The sequence below is a fragment of the Trichogramma pretiosum genome, unplaced genomic scaffold (assembly GCF_000599845.2).
Source record: "Trichogramma pretiosum strain Unisexual culture from Peru unplaced genomic scaffold, Tpre_2.0 scaffold15, whole genome shotgun sequence".
NCBI lineage: Eukaryota > Metazoa > Arthropoda > Insecta > Hymenoptera > Trichogrammatidae > Trichogramma > Trichogramma pretiosum.
In genome coordinates this window covers 1,224,927-1,239,866 of record NW_019641686.1, presented here as the reverse complement: position 1 = coordinate 1,239,866, position 14,940 = coordinate 1,224,927, and the positions used below count along the sequence as shown (strand labels likewise).

Below are 14,940 nucleotides of genomic sequence, written 5' to 3'. Positions count from 1 at the left end.
TCTATAATATTCCGTTTATTTCATCTGTGGCTCAGGTATTAGATTTCCTCTTATTCATTTTTAACATTGATCACAAAAATAATAATTAAAATATTACTAATGGTCTGGTTTGTCCAGATGAAGAAAGTCTTGTATACATACTTTTATAATACATGCTTTTTGTCTATAATATAGACATATAGTTTTTAATACATTGAAGATATTTTCTTTAAATTGTTCTGAAATTAATTGATCAAATTGGTTATTAAATTTATATTTTAAAATTTCCTACGCTTGTATCGACAACCTCTGGGGTAATAAAAAGTCAATAAAAATTATTCAGCACTTGCAGTGGCGAGTTCTAAGGAGCCACAACCACATGAAAAAAATATGAGTGTTACCTAAATTAATTAAGTAATATAAAGCAATTTTAAGTAAGCAAATTAACTCCGCTTGTGAATTTTTTAAATAATTAAGTATGCATGCTTAGTTTTCTTTGTAATTAAATGCACTGATTAGTAAAAATTGTACTTTCCAGATGTAGTATTAGTTATTTATTTTAATTAAATTAAAAAATTAGTTCTTTTATACTTATAAAAACTTTAAAATTTTATGTTACGATTACGAATGTTTATATGAAAATAAACTTTTCACCCTAAAAGGCTAGGCAAAAGTGTTCATTGCCAACCTTAATATTAGCGCGCTTGTTTGAATCGCTAGTGGATGAAAGATGTTTTTCATTAGAAAATCACTTCAAGTTCCTCGCTCGGGGCACTTGGTCCAAGGTTAAACTCGGGGATGCTTTGTTTGAGGAAGTCAGATTTTTCTTTGCATAATTATCACCCTTGGTAACTTGATCTAGACACCTAATCGAAGTCTAGAAAGTTTGGCATTTGGCGACATGTTCCATAGTTCTGCTCTAGTCAATGCGCAGGCGCCGAACACTTTTGCCTAGCCTTTTCAGTTTTCAGTTTTCACAACAAGACTCTTCCCCCTCTGCAGTCTGCACTGCGACTCCTATACTTACTCAAAACACGTGGTCCGGCGTTCAGTTGATCGAGACTATTAACGTCGTTCTGAAGTAATAAGCTTCGACTTTTTTTATTGTGTATATATCTACTTATAAGTGTATTTCTTGCAAAATTGTGAAATAAAAGTATCAAAAATGTCAGCCAAAGATTTCGACGTCATTGTCGGCGGAACAACGGGGTTCATCCATGGAGTTAATATATCTTCAACAACTAACATTGTCAAGACAATCCAAAATCCAGCCTCGAACGACAACCACGGGGAGGTATCTTGCATGGAATGGGAAAATCTAAACGAACAAAATATTCTTATAGGATGTGGAAAAAACAATGTTCGTAGCGTCAAAATCTATGATACGGAAAATCATTCGTTAAGAACGTTATTCGTCGCCGATGTTGGTTTGGGTGCCATCAGAGGTTTAGCTAAATATAATGAACAAGTGCTTACAGCTGCTGAGTCTGGACATATCAAATTATGGAATCACTGTGGAGATGAAGAATTTGTGCTCGAAGCAGGTAAAAATTTAAACAGAATGAGAAGGGCATTTATGCAAGAAAACATCATTGCAACAGGTGGAGATGAAAATCCCTTGAAGCTCTTCGACATTGAAAGGCAAACTCAAATTTTCACTGCGAAAAATGTTCCAAACGACCAATTGACACAACTGAAAGTAGAAATCGGAATTAATGATATAGGTTTTATAAACAACAGTGAGCATATAGCTACTGCTGGCAAGTACGGGCATATTCGGTTGTATGATATCAAAGCACAAAGAAGACCAGTTGTAAACATTCAAATGAATGGTGATGATATAGCAATAAAAGCTTTGGCAACTTGTACTCACGAAGATAAACATATTATCGTTGGTACAGGTAAAGGAAGAATGAATCTTATAGATTTGCGCAAACCTGGAAAAATTTTAAATACTTATAAAGGACCTGCTGGAGCAATTACTGCTATTGCAGCTACTAACTTGGAAGTTGTTAGCATTAGTTATGATCGATACCTTTACGTTCATAATATAAAAACCAAAGCACTGCTCAAAAAGTGTAATCTAAAATCAAAGTTATCTGCAATGGTTCTAAGGGCCCAGTTTTCTTCAGAAAAACCTCAAATAAAAAAAGAAGTTACTGTCTCAGATGATGATGATGACGATGATGATATCTTTGAAGATCTGGAACTGCAAAAACCTAAAAAAAGGAAGTGCATTGAAGATATTGTCTGTAATGGTGCTTCAATAAATAAAAAAATTAAAAATAATAAAAAAGTAATAAAAAAAAGTGCTGAACCAGACAGTGACGATGATAGTGACGAACTAGACACCGATGATAGTTTTAATGGTGACTCAAGTGAAGTAAGCGAATAAGTGTTGAAATAATTTTTTAATAAAATTTTAAATGTTTATTTAAATATGGTTTATTTTTTTTTATAAATTCCTTATACACATATTATTATTTATTATAAAATCGACTCAAATTTCTACCATTAATACAAAATTATTTACATCTTTATAAAAATATCTTATTCAACAAGCAAAAAGAAGATAATTGAGAATTCGAACCTGATCAAATGATTCAATCAATTAATTAGGATGATTGAAAACTAACTTAGCCAGCATATAAAACTTTCTTTAATCTTTGATTAATTCATGAAAGGCAATTTTCGATACAATTTTTTCTAGAAATTTATTAATGACAACCCTCTATTTAGATTCTGGTGATTCTGCATATAAATCACATAATTCCATGAAAATTTTTCTTGATAAAGATTTTCTAGAATGTTGAGGGGTATCACTAGGGTCTAAAAACGATTGAAATCTTTTCACATCTGGAGTTACAAGAAATGTTCCATTCATTTTCATAGCCATGTATTCTTGGAGTGGTTTCTCAACTCTTTTATCCCATTGCATGGGAGTTGTAGAACCTTTCATAGGTGATGCAGGAAGCGATTTGGATGATATTGAATTGTACTTAGGACGTACTTCTACATTCAATTCATTTTCCAACTTTTCAAAACTATCTTCTTTAGAATAACTTTGTTCTTGTAAAGAAAGAGACCTACGTTTTTCTGCTAATCTAGAAGATCGCCTTGGTGAATCTCTATATATATTTAAACTTGATTTACGCCTTGGAGTTTTGGGTGTTTTTAATCCTATAGATTGATTGGATGAATCATGATAAATGTTGAAATTTTCTTTGTTTGAGGCATCATCTTTTTCTGATAGATCAACTTCATAAGACACTTCACCAATGGTAGATAACCGAACTATTTCATCTGATAATTCCATAGTTGTATCTTTGGATTCCTGATTAAAATCAGATACCAAAATTTTAGCAGGAAAAACTGGTATCTTTGATGCATTTTCAATTTCTTCAGTAGCTGGCTTATTTTCAAGATCTTGAATGACCTTTGGTACAAGAGTAGCTGTTTCATTGATGCTACTGCTTTGTTTTTCATTACAATTGCTGAACAAGGTATTTGATTCATCGGCATTAATTGATGGAATAAGTTTGGTTGATTCACACTTGCTCAATTCGTCAGGATGAGATAAATTAACATCAGTAATAATTGTTGAACTAGAATTTAAATTGTTTGTTGAATCATTATTACCCTGAAATTTATCACTCGCAAGCAGCGATGAAGTGCTTATATTAGTGATAAATTTTAATATTTCTTCCAAAGATGTACGTTGATTTTCACATATTTCCAAAGATTGTCTTAACATAGATGATTGTTCTTTGCATGCTTTAATGGATGACTCAAGATGAGATACAAACTGTTTTTTAGTACCTTCACTTAAATCATTTAGTTTTAAAAGATCAAATTTATTTGATGAAGTCTCTGATTTTTTACAATTGCAAGAGCAGCTTGGATCTTGCATAGTCAAATTTTTTAAACCCAAACTAAGGGGGTCTCCGTCATTTACCAAATTAGTTTTTAATCCATTGATTATCACTGTTGGTCTACCAAATTGATTTAAATTATTTAGACTTTTGCTCATGAATGTCTTACTCATTTGAGAGGATGTAGCGGAGTTTTCTTTTATATCTAACTCCATTTCTATTTCCTCAACTGCTTTTACTGAATTAGTTAAAGTCTCATTCCTTTGTGACGATTGTGCTTCAGAAGCATTTACAATGCTTTCAGTATTTCTATTTATTGTGGAATTATTTTTGGGAATTTGTCTACTAATAGGTGCTTTAAATTTAGATCCGGAATTATTGATGATAGTATTTTTAATACTATTTGGAGGTAAAAGTAAACTTGTTCTATTTTTGTTTTGGACAGCAGCAATACTTTTTCTTGCAGCGGGTACTTCTGATTGCTTATGTGTCCTTGTTTTTATTCGAACTGGTTTGATTGTGTTTTCTTTGCAATCCGATTCTTTAGGAGAATCCAAATTTTGATACAATTGTCTTCGCACCTTTGTCCCACCTTGTGATTTTCGAGAAAAGAATGATGATTCTTGTGCTTAAGTATTGATAAAAGATTATTTCCTAAATTAAAAAATATCTAGGAAAGTATTCAATGAAAATATTTACTTACTTTCATCGGGCTTTGGTTTGTGACAACTTTGAGTGTTTAAAAATGCCTGAGTCTGCCTTTGAGTTTGCCTCCTTTTCTTTTGCGTTGAAGCTAGATAAAAGAATAATAATATACAATCATACCAGCAATAATGCAGCAAAAAATGTATAAAAGTTAAAAAATCAATATACCTGATGTAAGTGCTGTATTTTGTTTTTCTTTTTGAGTGCTTTGAAACAAATTTTTTATTAAAACTGGTTGAAGCATTTTAGAAGCTGAAAGAATATAAGAATTAAGTTTTCTTCTCTGTAACTCTCTATTAAAATACTTTTTACGTTCAACTCACGATTTTTTTTTTCGCATGATAAGGGGCCTTGACTAGGAGTCTGGTTTACTTTAATTCTGACAGGAACTAGAAAACTCGTCTGCTTGCCCTAAAAATGTAGAATAATGAAAAGACAAGTAAGAAAAATGAGTATATTACTGAGTAATGAAGCTTACAGTTGAAGCCGTAATATCACTGAAGTAGCTACATCGAGAGCTTGGAGTATGTTTCAGACTTTTATTCAAAGCCATTTTATGACTTTTTTAATAGCAATGCACCTGCAAAATTAAAAAAAAATTGACAATTTTTCGAAGAAGAATAATTTTTGGATTTTCGGCTCGCAGGATGCTCGAGATGTTAGTAAGGCAGGCTTCGCTCCGTAATTAGATTTGCAAGATTTCTTTTTTTTTCAAAAACGCGCTAAAAATGACAGATGTTTTACTTTCGCGTATGTCACCTGCTTATTTGAAAAATTGATTTGAATATTAAAAAACGGAATGACGGGAACGAGATGCCACCTACAATATCGAGAGCAAATTAAAATATCAAATTACGCATCAACGGTGCATCAGAAAATGACCGTTAGAAGATGTAAAAAAATAATTGCTCAAAAATTAAATTTCATTGAATTTTGTAGAAAAAACGAATGATACATTTATGGACGATCAATTATTTACTTAATTTTAAAGGACATACATTTTGTTATTCGAGAAAGTGTATAAAGCATTGAGAATAATTTATGTTACATACAATAAAAATTTCTCGTTAGTTTTTCTTCGGTCACATCATTCTGGCACAACTCAGAATCAAATTTGACGATGATTATTGCAATATTTAGACGATATTCGACTCAAATGTATAAGATGTACACACGAACTGTCAAAATTACAAGTAAAATAAAATAGAAAATAAGGTAGACAAAACTAATAACGACTCCCGCAACTCGCGAGTGTTTATGCACAGAATCGGGTTATGTTAGATTTGAAATCGTCCAATCGAAGTGGCGCACAAAACTGCCATAACGTCCCTTGTCCTTGTCAGAGATAACTGCCAGTTGCCTGCCACAAGCACCGTAGCGAATTCTGTGGAACTCTGACGCCAGTGACTAGTCACAAACACCTGTACATGGCACGCATGCAGTCACTGGCTGTGTTTAATGCGTAAGCAGCGTAACCTATTAGGACTATGAGTATGGCGGAGCGAGCGGCGGTTGGGACTTGGGAGTTGCAAAGCTATGCTATAGGCTATAGCTGCTAGACAAGCGCGCTCGATTATTATAGGTTAGTTGGAACGTGGCGGTGACGCAGCCGCCTACCGAGTACAGGCTATAGTGCGCACCATAAAACGTCCGCATCAATCTGAGTCGCCAGTCGGTAAACTCTTACCATAGCGCCCATAGCCTAAATAGTACTGTAGCGGTGATCTCGCTGACTGCAGCTCAATGAGCGAGTAGCTAACCAAAGAGCTTCGAGCCGTAGTGACAGTGTGAGTGTAGTCGGGACAGTGGAGAATAGTGTATCGCGCGTCCGCCATCTTGTGTGCAAGAGAAAGAGGACGTTCTCATCAGCGACGGCAGAGCGGAGCATCATTTACGCCAGCGGCGGTTTCGGCCCAAGCTATTTTTCCAAAAAACTTTTACGAGGTTGTGTATGCTTCGATGTATTTTTATTTATAAAGTAGTGGCCACTTGTAATCAATCGATATAGTTTACTATAATAAACAAGACTCGCACTATCGGATGCAGGGGCGATTGATAACAAGAAAGTGCGTTTCGTTGGATTTACAGCAGTCGTGCGTGCGTGAACGTGTGTCCCCGGCCTGCGGCGTGAGCGGCATTTTTCGTCTTTTCATCGTGGCTACAGACATACGGTGCACGAGTGTTGGTTCGTGTGTGTTTCCATTATCATATTTTCCCGTTCAATCGTCCTCGGGTCGATGCGATCGTCTCAATTGCAGTGTGTAAATATAACCTTGCGCGTATTGCGGTGCAACGTCAAATCTCTTGCACCGGTGTGATTTTATTACCGCGACTCGATCTTGCATCGATAGCTTCGAGTGTAGTTTTCCGTACTAAATAAAGTCCAAATCGAGCCAGCGCATCAATTTCGTCGTGAATCCGATATTAATGCCAGCACTCTGCGTAGTGCGCGCGATCGTAATTGAGGCTCTATATGTTCGACCGCGCCATAACACGCTCACTAACACACGTTATGTGCTATAGCGCACGCACAGGCAGGCACACATTGACGCGCGGGCGTGCGCGCGTTCGCTGTTAAGGGGCCCGATATTCCGCGCTCGCTGCTAGTGTATTAGTAGCGTATGAGCAAACAACAATTCAATAGGGTATAAACCGTACGGACGCAAAAGTGCAAAGCATTGTTACGCCGCCGACGCTCTGTCTTGACGGCGCGGCAAATCGCGCGGATGAAATCATTAACGCGAAACGCAAATATATGCGTAATTGATCCTACGTGTGAGTGCATGATCGTATAATATATTAATTTATATTTGTGATTTCGTGCGACTGTACCTTCCATTTTAGTGAACGTCTCTAAGATTGTATTTTTAATCGTATGTGCGTTTATCGGCGCGAGCGGGTGATATTTCGCTTTGCTAGAAGTTAGCATGTCTATAATGATGACTAAAAATTTAGACCCTTACTTCGTGTTTCTCTCTTGTTTCTCCGATGTAAATACCTGGCTGCCTTCATCCCGAGCACACATAGTCTTTTTCCATTCGCATTTATCGCGCAAAATGCAGGAGTGGATATTAATGCAGTGTTATGCAACGCTTGCATTAGTTTACATGTTGCAAGGCATATGCCTCTGTTTCGATCGCGCCGTATGTGCTGTACAAAGTATACGATTTACTTCATGCATGCTGCGTAGCGGCAAAACTGCAATATCGTGTGTTATGCGTGCATACACGGTATAAGTTGAGCTAGCGCTTGTAAGGGTGACTGAGTGTATGTATGTGTTTTGTTATGTGTTGACGGCTTTCTGCGGCGATTTCTCTTTAGTTATATTTACAGGCTCATAACCTAAATAAATAAAGCCAAATTGTCATCGGTTCGCTTTGACTCCTTTCATTGATATAAGGAAAAACCTCTCGAGGAATGCTCAATGCACTCGCTCAGTGAACTTAGTTATTAAACGCAGTAAGTGACGAGCGCCTAGCTAGTGTGATGTAGCCCCCCGCGCTTTTGTTTCAGTGCTTCGGTATGTTCGTTGATGGTCGCGATGGTTATTGATGATTGTGTTTTGTTTATTGAACGTGTTAATTTTTTTCGATAGTATGCTAACAGATAGTACATTTTTTTCGACCTCTTCTACATTTAATTTGCTCAGAAACATTAACAATCTATTTTTGTTTCAGTTCGTAATATGATAAAAAGCGATTAATAATAATCAATCATGGATGTTGGTGGCGATCTCACCCTTCAATGGGTTGAGGAAGTTGGAAATGTAATACACGAGGAAGTAATATGTGGTCTGGAGGCAGAATTAGATGCCCCAGTAGAAGAAGTGGTTGGTGCATGTGAAGAAGTAACTGCTGAAGAAACAGTGCAAGATAATTCTGTACAACACAATAGCCACATTACAGACTCAGAGATTATGATGGATCCTCAAACTTCAGATATTGAATCTATCTACGTTATACCTCAAGACCAAGGTCATGACTACTTGAACATTCAAGTTACAGAAGAAGAAGTTATCACTCATAACTGGGATCGAACAGAACCAAATGATGGGTAAATTATTCTCAACAAAAAACTAAAATTTTTTAGATTTGCAATGTATATTTTATTTTCAAATTCAATTTACAGAATGGATGTTCCAGAAACAAAAGTTCCTCATGAAAATTTGATGGAATATGATGATATGGAAATTCCCTTACCCATTGATCAAGACTCTTATACAAATACTAGACCACATCCTTGTGATTTTTGTAGCAAACGATTCAGAAAGAAAGCAAACTATCTGGCTCACATGTTGACACATCAAAATGATCGCCTTCAATCTTGTAATTTATGTGGAATGAAATTTCCAAAAAAAACTGATTTAAACAATCATTTGAAAACTCATGCTTATGCTCCTTTGAGAACTGGTTTAGAGGATGAATTGGAGGATCCCTTAGCAACAGAAGATGAAGATAATCAAGCACCCAAAGGCCGCAAGAAAAAAGTTAACTCTACCCCTAAAAAGCGCCGAGCTCCAGCTCCTAAGCGCACAGCTAATGATGCAGCCATTAGGTTGGAATATAAAAATTTATTTAATTTAGATTGTTAAATAGTTGATTTAAATAAATTATTTTTTTATAAAGGTGGTCCCATCAAAGTGGAATAAATCAGCAACCATTGTCGCCACGTTATCCAGTCATTGACTCCACAAAACCGTATGTATGCCAAACTTGTGGTATTAGTTTTGCTAGGGAAAAAGCTCTAGCATCTCATGCTCGTATTCATGGTGGTGATAGCCCGCTTGAATGTATATCCTGTAATGAATTGTTCTGGGACATGAACTCCCTCCAAGAACATAATCGAACTAAACACAACGGTGGTATGATTCAACTCGTACAACAAATGCCAGATTCTGTACCAACATATGAGGAAAATGATGGATTTGGAGAATATACTTGTGAAACATGTGGAATTCCTTTCCACAGACTTGATCTTTTAAAACGTCACAGAAAGTAAGCATTTATCCCTTGACCATGCACATAACTAGTTTTCCCTGAATCATAAATAACCATTTTTTCTTTGCACTGTAGAATTCATATTAAACAAGAAGTGGAAACAATGGATAGCTCACAACAACAACATCACGTTTGCAATGTATGTGGGGAATGGTTTGAAGAGGCTCTAGCTTTGTTAGCTCATGCAGAGTCACATGCAAGGTTCGTTAACATAGACCAAATAAAAAAAAGAGTATAACATAAGATGTAATAAAATGTATTATATACTTGTAGTCGTTCTCCTAGCCGACGATGTCTTCTATGTGGCGAAAGATGTAGAGATGACACTGAACTCGCAGATCATGTGCGACAGATGCACGCAGAAGATGCTCCGCCAAACACATGCGTTCAATGCGGTAAAACGTGCAAAGATAAACGAAGTCTCCTCAAACACTCATGGATTCACAATACTGATAAAACCTTTGGATGTACCAAATGTGGTAAACGCTTCCATAGTAAAGCCAGATTACGCAGGTAATGATACATTTTCAATTTTTTCCTTTTTTTTTCTTGATATATTTGATGTTTTCTTTTATTATGAATTTATATTTTACGATACATAGTATTTTTACTCTGTGAGTATCAATTATCTTAATTAAATACTCTTTTTGTTCCAATTTAGGCACATGGTGTCACACCGCAACAAAATGGTAGCTTGTGATGAATGCGGCGAAGAATTTCCTGATGGCCGTGCACTTGTCAGTCATCGTCATTCTCATAATAAAGAACTAGGCGGTCGTACATTCCCTTGTCGCGAATGCGGGAAAACTTTTGGAAGCAGAAGCTCTCAACAAATTCATATTCGTATACACACTGGAGAGCGACCTTACGGTTGCAGATATTGTTGGAAAGCCTTTGCTGATGGTGGTACGCTAAGAAAACACGAAAGGATTCATACAGGGGAAAAGCCATATGCATGTGCGATATGTCCTCGAGCTTTTAATCAAAGAGTATGCAAACAAAATAATAATAATTTTTTATTGTTTTAAATACCTGTATTTTAAATAATTTATTATTATTTCCAGGTTGTTTTGCGCGAACATGTGCGAGCTCATCACTCACTACCTGATCCGAAGTGTCAGAACAGTTTAAAACCTTATTTATGTAAAGTTTGCAATGAAACATTTTCAACTAATGATGAGATAATTGCTCATATCGTAGCACATTGTGATGAAGCTACAGCTCTAAAGCGTCAACCTCAAAATGGTCCTCGCAAGTACAAACGCAGGCGCAAGCTGAAGAATGAAGATGGTACTGAAACATTCGAAACGGTTAGTGATAACGTTCCATTCGAATTCGATGATGCAAATAAACGCCCTAAGATCCCAAGAAAGACACCAATCAAGCAAGAAAAACGTCAAACTTCTGTTCAAGAAGGTTATCAAAACGTCCTCAAGAGTTTTGAAAGCTCTCTACAAAATCTCAACTCAATTGTTAATAGTACCAAATCTAGTTCCAAGGCAAAAGCTCCCAAGAAAAAGTCAAAGAAAGAAAATCAAAAAGCTGTTAGCAATAATAATCCAGTTTTGCTACCTGTTGATCCTGTTGCATCTTCACACGCTGGTCGTCCCAAAATGATTCACACACAGAAAACTCGTGTGCCTGTCGAGATAGGAACAGATGGCGTTAAAAAAGGACAAAAAACCAAAACAATGGTTATGCGCACACCAAAAGAACCACAATACCATATGTTGTCTCTTCCTATGCAAACAATTCAACAACAGCCGATACAACAAATAATTACTAGACCACCACCATCGTTAACAGGTGAAAGAAATCGGCCGCGTACAAAAAATGTCAGTTACCATGTCGAAGGCAGACAATCATTTGTTGCTGCCACATTTCCCCCTAAAGCCATTTCATTAGAGGAGCATCCTCCGCCAGTAGCAACTGAAGTGCAAATATCTACTGAACCAGAAGAGCATCACCCTCCCCTAGAAATGGTTAATGTAAAAATGGAACCAGATTATAACAAAATGATGAATCTTATGGATAATCAGCCTGACAATAATGTTCACGAAGAAATAGTAAGCAATGGTGAGCTATCCCATGATTTTGGAAATGCCTCTTTCAGTACTCCAAAAGTTAGTTCGCCCAGAAAACGTGGACCCGTGAAACGAACCAAACGTAGACAATGTGCGGCTAATGCTAGAAAAGCAAGAGAGCAAAAAAATACAAGTGCAAGTATGGTTCAAGAAAGTGCTCTATTGATGGAAAATAATACAAATATGAGTATGAGTGAAGAGCAATTGGAAAATGTAGAAGTAGAACATGAAGATTCCATACTTTTAAAATCGAACCTAGAGCACAATGTGACTGTTAAAGATGTAACGCCGAATCGACCACCACAGCAACTGTTTGAATCACCAGTTGATGGAAACAATCTTGACGTTGCTTATGAAGCAAGTGTAGTTGCTGATGAAACTGAACATATCGAACCTGAATCAATACTTTCAGATTATGATACAACAAATCACATCAAAGACGCTGAAGTTCCTGATAACGTTAAATTAAGTGTTACAGTTGAATCAGCTCATCAAGGCATGCTTGTCCATAATTTAATTAGATCAGTCGAAGAATCAGTTCCAGAAACAATTATACCAGACGCAGTCTTATACACATGTGAAATGTGCTCTGCGGTATTTTCAACCCGAAATGAGCTTCTTGTGCACGTTCCCGTTCATATATGATTCTGTGCGCTCATGACTACTTAGAAATTCAACTCAGACACTATTAAAATTTAGTCAAGATTGACAATCGTGGATACTCTCTTTACATATCCGCAATCTCTTGCTTTATGTAGTTTTTGTATATAAAAACACGGTGAATAATATTTCCAAGTTTGGTTTATCACTTGACTAAGTGGCTATTTATATCGTCGAAAAAATGTAAAGTAATAAAAATACTTTATTCTTTATATATTGGGTTAGAATAGTGCTTGCAGCAGATGTCTTATTTGAAATTTGAAATCTTGGCAAATACACTTCTTAATTATATTCTGAGAAACTCCAATAATTTTTCTCTAATTTCAAAACTCAAGTTTTGATAATTTTCATTGTAGTTTCTGTAATCGGTATGTTACGACCACTTGCCATTGATCATGTATCACTTGGACCATATTTGTATTTTACATTTTACAGTGAAAGCATTATTACGTATAATTTTTACGTCACCACAGTTTCTGAACTATACATGTTATCGATAAGATTTTATTATATCTTAATACGTGAATTGGCAATGTCTCTGTAATCTGTAAAAGGTAGTTTTGTAAAATGCAATTTCATGAATAATTCATCATATTTATATGATATGATGATTTGTGCACAATAATTTTATAGATAGTTCACAGTTTTCAAAACAAAAATATCAAAAACAATGATTTATATTCCTTAAAGGATTTGGTACACGTTTGAACTGATACTGCAGCTTGTATTGAGTTTTTGATTGAAAAATATCTGCAATCGTTGATTAAGCCAGAAAATTATCTACATTATATTAAAAACATGTATAGCTCAAAGTTTGTATAAGATGAAATGAATGTTATAAAAGTTCCAAAGATTTTGCTGAGAAAAAATGATTTTGATTTTACTCTATATTATTGACGCCTAATTTCAACATCACATCAAATGAATTTTTAATACACTCATAAATGTGTTTGACGAACTAAATTAAATTAACTTTGTAGTATGATGCGCTTATAATTGCCAAAACAGGTTTACTTGAATACATCAAATACTATACCATACGTAAATTGCATAGGTTTATAAATCATTAAATAATAGATTGTACATAACTACTACAATTGTAAAGAAGTTGTTTAAGAACATAAAATTATGAGTCGAGCGCATTTGAACCAGTTAGGAAACGTCGACTCTGTCACTTTCACAAAATCTTACAAGAATAGGCAATATTCAATGAATAAAAGAAAAGGCTATTTGATCCTAATTTTTCAAATCTTGAATGAACATAAAAACTATAAATTTATCGGCTTTTCATTAATTTGACATAGGTGTCTGTATTAACTACATTTACAGAAAATGTTTATTTTATTTAAAATTTTCTGAATATACATGTACGATCACTGTACAGTTTTAGCTAAATAACTTACATATGATTAATTGAGCATACAAAGTAGTATAAGTTAATTTAATAACTTTTGAAAATTCATGAAAATGAAAATAATTCTAGAAACTTGTAATTTATAATTTATCTATGAATTTAATCTAAGGAGACGTTATTTTCTTGAAATTGTTCGTAATTATGAACTTCTTTCACTAGTTAAGAAATTAATAAACAGCTATAACATATGTATTAAAAACGTATTTTTATAAGTACATGCGATTAAAGAAAAATAAAGTTAATGTAGAATGTAGATGAACATTTGTTAAATATTAATAATGGAAATTTTATAAATTTTTAGAATAAATAACATGTAAAAAACTAAAATTATTATACTTTGAAATGTTTAGAACCAGAGATTTACCATAGCTCAATCTCATATTTTATATAAAAAATTAAACTTATCAAAACTTAATCTATTGGCAAAAATAAAATATAATATGTTAAACCAAATGAAGAAATATGAAACAATTATAATTTTAAGCTAATGACGTCTCCAAGTTAAATTAAGAATTTGAAAGTTCTTACTAATTAAAATAAGGTAAGCAAGTTAACGTCAAAATATGATTATTACACTGTAAATATTAGAAATTTGTGAAGATAAAATAAAAAAATTAATCCTGTAATACTAAAAGTAGCTTGGAATGTGTATCATGATAATGAATATGTAAATATTTTTATTTACATAGAATATTGCTGAAGGTATTCGTTGTAATAAAATACACTTGGTTTATATCTATTTTGTAATTAATTCTTGTTTATTTATAAAAATTAGTTATGAATGTTTACTATGTAATTTAATTTCCTGTCTTATTAAATATCTATGAATGAAGTATGGCATTTTTAAAATGTTTCTGTATAAAAACATCAAATTTTTATTGCCTGACTTATTTAACAACTGTAATTTATAGCTACAGCTTAGTAATATGTTTAAAGGGTTACACAAGTGCATATTTAAAATTACAACAATTGATTTATTATAAATTATAAATTGTGAATCTACCTTTTCGATAATGTTGGGGCTTGGATTATACGTTGTACATATTATCTCATAGATAAATATGATATAGTTGCATAAATGATTGTTAACCGTAGTTGTATTTTTCTCTGAATAAAAAATCATTAAGTACTATAAAATATTTGAATTTTCTTTATTAAAATGTTTCTCTTTCAATTATATTTTGGTAACAATTATTCAATTATATTTATAATAATCATAACGATGAAAA

At 34.1% G+C, this 14,940-nt stretch overlaps 3 protein-coding genes across 4 annotated transcripts; 2 read left to right on the top strand and 1 right to left on the bottom strand.

Moving 5' to 3' along the window:
• The first annotated feature begins 873 nt into the window (after window positions 1-873).
• Window positions 874-2,375, top strand: LOC106649923 (ribosome biogenesis protein NSA1). Its single transcript, XM_014367652.2, has one exon. It carries the CDS (start codon window positions 1,145-1,147, stop codon window positions 2,372-2,374), a length of 1,230 nt encoding a protein of 409 aa, XP_014223138.1. The 5' UTR covers window positions 874-1,144; the 3' UTR covers window position 2,375.
• Window positions 2,376-2,484: 109 nt separating this feature from the next.
• LOC106650033 lies at window positions 2,485-5,980 on the bottom strand. 2 transcript variants are annotated; one of them, XM_014367811.2, is made up of 6 exons: window positions 5,609-5,980; window positions 5,035-5,136; window positions 4,880-4,967; window positions 4,725-4,808; window positions 4,555-4,644; window positions 2,485-4,479 (listed from the first exon to the last, which is right to left on the bottom strand). In XM_014367811.2, the coding sequence occupies exons 2-6, from the start codon at window positions 5,107-5,109 to the stop codon at window positions 2,711-2,713; spliced, it is 2,106 nt and encodes a 701-aa protein (XP_014223297.1). In that variant the 5' UTR covers window positions 5,110-5,136; window positions 5,609-5,980; the 3' UTR covers window positions 2,485-2,710. The 2 variants fall into 2 exon arrangements, with proteins under 2 accessions (XP_014223297.1, XP_014223298.1); XM_014367812.2 differs by having other exon boundaries at window positions 2,485-4,443.
• Window positions 5,981-6,142: 162 nt separating this feature from the next.
• LOC106650161 (zinc finger protein 91) lies at window positions 6,143-14,848 on the top strand. Its single transcript, XM_014368027.2, has 8 exons — window positions 6,143-6,500; window positions 8,234-8,609; window positions 8,685-9,110; window positions 9,182-9,550; window positions 9,629-9,754; window positions 9,827-10,066; window positions 10,215-10,542; window positions 10,618-14,848. Exons 2-8 carry the CDS (start codon window positions 8,272-8,274, stop codon window positions 12,280-12,282), a joined length of 3,492 nt encoding a protein of 1,163 aa, XP_014223513.1. The 5' UTR covers window positions 6,143-6,500; window positions 8,234-8,271; the 3' UTR covers window positions 12,283-14,848.
• The last annotated feature ends 92 nt before the right edge of the window (window positions 14,849-14,940 follow it).